This window comes from Pinus tabuliformis, chromosome J (assembly GCF_031772625.1).
Source record: "Pinus tabuliformis cultivar Carrire ecotype Pingquan chromosome J, CPIR1, whole genome shotgun sequence".
Lineage (NCBI taxonomy): Eukaryota > Viridiplantae > Streptophyta > Pinopsida > Pinales > Pinaceae > Pinus > Pinus tabuliformis.
This window is the reverse complement of record NC_142295.1, coordinates 157,524,206-157,529,747: the sequence shown is the minus strand read 5'-3', so window position 1 is coordinate 157,529,747 and position 5,542 is coordinate 157,524,206. Positions and strand designations below refer to the sequence as shown.

At 39.2% G+C, this 5,542-nt stretch overlaps 1 protein-coding gene across 1 annotated transcript; it reads left to right on the top strand.

Moving 5' to 3' along the window:
- Positions 1 to 214: 214 nt before the first annotated feature.
- LOC149226118 (ras-related protein RIC1-like) lies at positions 215 to 1,149 on the top strand. Its single transcript, XM_089375220.1, has 3 exons — positions 215 to 393; positions 703 to 806; positions 982 to 1,149. Exons 1-3 carry the CDS (start codon positions 259 to 261, stop codon positions 1,073 to 1,075), a joined length of 333 nt encoding a protein of 110 aa, XP_089231346.1. The 5' UTR covers positions 215 to 258; the 3' UTR covers positions 1,076 to 1,149.
- Positions 1,150 to 5,542: the final 4,393 nt, after the last annotated feature.

Here is a 5,542-nt window from a genome sequence, read left to right as displayed (position 1 = left end):
ATTAAATAATATCTTGGTTGACTGTTCCTGCGCGGATCAAAGTATTTCTGTTATAAGTACTTTCTATTTTGGTGTTTATTAGTCTCTATTCAACCCAATGCCAATCAATCTCTTTTCCTGTTGATACAGTTGCAAAGGTTTACTTAATGCATCATTACATTTTTACAGAAAGAGGTAGCTATTGTGATTAACAGCGTTTGGAATCGAGCTATAATTTGTAAGCTTCTTTTGTTGCAGATTGTCTATGATATTACAGATATGGATAGTTTCGATCATGTCAAACACTGGTTGACTGAGATTGAAAGATATACGAGTGATAATGTAAACAAGATCCTCGTTGGAAACAAATGTGATTTGGCGGAGAAGAGAGCGGTGGAGCAACAAATGGCTAAGGTATATAGTAAATTGTATTATTGCACTCTCACAATCATGGAAATGCATCTAGATCTGTCTGCAAGTTTTTAGCTGGTGAATGGAACTGGATCTCTTTGTGCAAGACATGTACCATTTACCTCGCACTTTACTTTCCCACTTTTGACATAAATCTTTATTTATAATATATCTTATCACTTTCTGGTCATCCAGAATTTAACATCAACCTTTATGGTGTGATATTGTGCAAGTCGGGATCCAAGAATCCTATCCATTTTCTCTTTACTCTTCCATTCTAGGCCTCTTCTCTTATATATTTAGAGACTGCAGGCCTTCGCCAATGATGTGGGAATCCCATTTTTGGAGACAAGCGCTAAAGATGCAACCAACGTTGAGCAAGCATTCCTCACAATGGCCAGGGAAATAAAGAAGAGGTAGTAAGAGTATTGTATGTGTTTTCTCATCTATGAGTCTACCACCGATTGCTACAAGCTTCATTGGAATGAACTGTTTGTATTTGCTTCAAGACTTTTATTTTGACAATAAATACATTCATCTTGTTAAAGAAGGGTTAACAATTTTTATAATTTCTTGGCTGAGTGTTCACAGGGTGGGTGGCCAAACTACCTCGAACAACAGCCAAATAGGTACTGTTGAAATGAAAGGAAAACCACTTCAACAGAAAAGCAACTGCTGCAGCTAAGATACTTTTGATCACATCTTTAAGTTAGTTCCCTAAAAGAAAGCAAGGACAAACTGTCTTTTGCATGTGCTAAATGATGACTTCAAAAGCAGTTCATATTGCCCTGTCTGTGCCTTTGCCTTGATGACAATGTAATATTTGTTGTATCTTGTAATTGGGAGATGGTGATTGCCTTTTATCTACATATGGAGAGATTTATAAACGCAGTTTCAACAAATTAGGAATCTGAAAATTAATTTAAGATTATACAGCGTGATTATTCTTTTCTTTTTTCCAATTATATTGGGAAATGCAGATGTTGATGTGAAATAGATCATTTGCTTTAGTTTTGGTTAGCCTTTTAAGCTTTGCTATTTTTATGCTTACTCATAGGGACACTGCATATAATGGTGGATAGATTCCTCTATAAGTGAATGAAACCTACATTTGATGGATGGGAATATTAGCTGATTATGGTTCATGTAAAAACGTATCGTTATTGTGGACCGATGCTTGATGTTTGTTGTCAAATATATGTCACCGAATTCTTGTGATTAATTAAGTCAAGGCCTTTTAGTACTCTCCTGAAGGTAGAATTGAAAATTATAAATATTTAAATGCCTCAACGTCGAGGTACAGATTGAATTACCTAAAGAATGGTGGATGGGTTCATCTGTTAGTAAATGGAACGTTCAGTCGGCGAGACACTGGCTGATTATGATTCATGTGAAAATATTGTTATTCTGAAATGGGGGTAGACTTCACGGAATTCTTGTTATTGATGAAATAAATGCCTCATATTACCCTCCTATACGTAAAAGCGAAATTTTTAAATATTTAAATGTCTCAACTTAGCTATGCCTAGATAGAATTCACATTTTTAAAACCTGAATGCCTCACTTCACTATACCCAGATTGAATGACTCTTCCATTGCACACTTGCAATTTTAATTTATCTGCAACGCCAAAAATATGATACATTGAAAGACAGCAATTGATTTCCACCTGGCCACTGTGGCCATGGGTTGTAGAGTATTATAATTTATAATGGGCGTAGTCTACCTAGGCATTACAAACCCCGATTACAAACCCCCCTGAATTACAAACCCCGATTGAAATTTCGAAGGATGAACACTGCGAACTGATAGCAAAGCAAAGGGTACCTGCGAAGAGTACCTAGCCTCCGAGATGAGAAGGAAATGGTCGAGAGGCGTATTGAACGCCTCTGCTCTCACATTGTCCTGGCTGATTACATGAAGGGTACACACAGGAGTTTTCAGGAGAAGTTTCTACATGCTGTGGTTTTGTGGTTTGCTGTCAGGGAAGTCGGCCTGGTTTTCAAATACATTACTCTGGACTGCACTGTAAAGGTATAAGTCGTCGATTACTGTAATTAACAGCGGGGAGTTAGTTACAACACCTGAAGAGTTTGAATTCAATTATCGTTCACCAAATAACAGAAAGAACCGCCCTGAATTACAAACCCCGATTACAAACCCCCCTGAATTACAAACCCCGATTGAAATTTCGAAGGATGAACACTGCGAACTGATAGCAAAGCAAAGGGTACCTGCGAGGAGTACCTGGCCTCCGAGCTGCAGTGCGGAAGGAGTTCGCAGAGGGGTAAGCGCAGAGCATCAGAGCTTGAATGGGCGCGGGTGAGTTCGTAGAGGCGGAAGCGCAGAGCATCAGAGCTTGAATGGGCGCGGGTGACCATTTCGAATGGAGGGAATTACTCCCCGCATGAATTCCAGCTCATTACTCCCCGCAGGAATTACTCCCCGATCGCATCGGGATGTCAGGCGATCGGTCAGGGATGTCAGGGAATGTCAGGGCAGTCAGGGAGGGTGGCAGAGAAAGGTGGTGGAGGAGCTGAGAGATGGTGGCGGAAGAGGGAGAGATTTCTGGTAGCCGGAGCCGGACGATTTTCCGGCCGGTGCCGGAAAAAGGGCCATTCTACAGCCTAGGTAGACTACTCCAAAGCAAAGGGTACCTGCGAGGAGTACCTGGCCTCCGAGCTGCAGTGCGGAAGGAGTTCGCAGAGGGGTAAGCGCAGAGCATCAGAGCTTGAATGGGCGCGGGTGAGTTCGCAGAGGCGGAAGCGCAGAGCGTCAGAGCTTGAATGGGCGTGGGTGACCATTTCGAATGGAGGGAATTACTCCCCGCATGAATTCAAGCTCATTACTCCCCGCAGGAATTACTCCCCGATCGCATCGGGATGTCAGGCGATCGGTCAGGGATGTCAGGGAATGTCAGGGCGGTCAGGGAGGGTGGCGGAGAAAGGTGGTGGAGGAGCTGAGAGATGGTGGCGGAAGAGGGAGAGATTTCCGGTAGCCGGAGCTGGACGATTTTCCGGCCGGTGCCGGAAAAAGGGAAATTTCGAAGGATGAACACTACAAACTGATAGCAAAGCAAAGGGTACCTGCGAGGAGTACCTGGCCTCCGAGTTGCAGTGCGGAAGGAGTTCGCAGAGGGGTAAGCGCAGAGCATCAGAGCTTGAATGGGCGCGGGTGAGTTCGCAGAGGCGGAAGCGCAGAGCATCATAGCTTGAATGGGCGCAGGTGACCATTTCGAATGGAGGGAATTACTCCCCGCATGAATTCCAGCTCATTACTCCCCGCAGGAATTACTCCCCGATCGCATCGGGATGTCAGGCGATCGGTCAGGGATGTCAGGGAATGTCAGGGCGGTCAGGGAGGGTGGCGGAGAAAGGTGGTGGTGGAGCTGAGAGATGGTGGCGGAAGAGGGAGAGATTTCCGGTAGCCGGAGCCGGACGATTTTCCGGCCGGTGCCGGAAAAAGGGCCATTCTACAGCCTAGGTAGACTACTCCCTTTGCTTTGCTATCAGTTCGCAGTGTTCATCCTTCGAAATTTCAATCGGGGTTTGTAATTCAGGGGGGTTTGGGCCATTCTACAGCCTAGGTAGACTACTCCTTAATTATTTCACTGAGATATATAACATTTTTTTTTAAATGTTAATTTTGATGTTTATATAATATTAAAAGGTAAGTTTGTTGTTTAATATTCGTGTTGTTTTTATTACTGAAAAGTTTACTGTGTTTGTTTTTTCATAGACAACAAGGATTTTAAGATTAGGGATGGAACAATGTGATGGAAATATCGGGAAAAAAGGTGGTCAGATCTTAATAAATATAATGTTATTTATTTTACAGAAAAATGCTTGAAATTTGGAATAACATTACTACATAATATTAATTATTTTGTTTAAAATTACATAAAATTTGAAAAAAAAAAATTATTTATTATTTAAGATATGTGATGTTTTATCATTAAAGAAGTTCTTTACTCTGTGATTCTTTTGTTTCGCTGAGGAATTCTTGAAAATTTAATAATTTTATGATTTAATGTTTCTTATGTTTCTATCATTGAAAATGGTTCTTACTTATATATTTTGTATGAGATCTTCTTCTTTTTTCCATAATTTGTATACCATTTTTTCATCTACTTAAAAGCCTCCATGTTGGTGGATTTTTCATATCTATATAAAGGACTCCATGTTCATTTTTTCCATCTAATTAGTGAGCTTCATGTTCAATAATAACCAATCCATTTTATTAATCAATTTAAGGGATTTCACTATAACAAATAGTTCAAAATGACCTGACTAGGCTAATAGGAGATTTTTCATTTTGAAAATATTATACAAAGTTTAACTAGCTTAAATAAAACTAATATCACTTTGATATTATATTAAAAACTGTGTATTATGTTAATCATTACCTAATAACATGATTTTAAAAAATAAAATAAAAGGCAATAAAGAAATCACATATTTATTTTCCCCCATCATGAACCATAATAAGGTTCACATGGTTCATACAAAACTTACATCACATCCATTGCCATGCATAAACACTGTGCACTTGATCCAAAGAAAATTGACTAAACATTCTTTGTAATACATGAAAATCATGAACGATAATAGAAAACTTACATCACGTCCATTTCCATGCATAGATATGTTCACTTGGTCCAAAGAAAATTGACATCACATTCTTTGTTATTCATGATAATCAGCCGAAGAGAAATAGTGGAGTCCTTACATGGTGAACCATAAGCTTTAATGGAGGATCTTAATCGGAAACAGATTTTTGGTGGAACAACTATTAATGGAAAAGTGAAGAGCAACTTAAAATTAGTTTTTTTTTTCATAGCTAGTTTTATAAAACAAAATTTTAAAGTGGGATGTTATAGAAAAATTGGTTGAAAAGGGCACACCATAAGTATGTTGTGCACGAAAGAGAAAGGATTTATTTCTCATTTGTTTATACATTGTCCTATAACACAATGTATTTGGGACAAGTAAAAAATGATTTAAATTGTTAGGGAGTTTGGAAGGGGATTTGAGTGGAAGAAAGCTTATGGTTTTGGATTAAAAGTTATTTAATTTTATTTTTTTAATGGGAAATTTGGGGATTTGGTCGCAGCAAAATAAAATATTATTCCAAGATGATTGTGTTGGCTTTT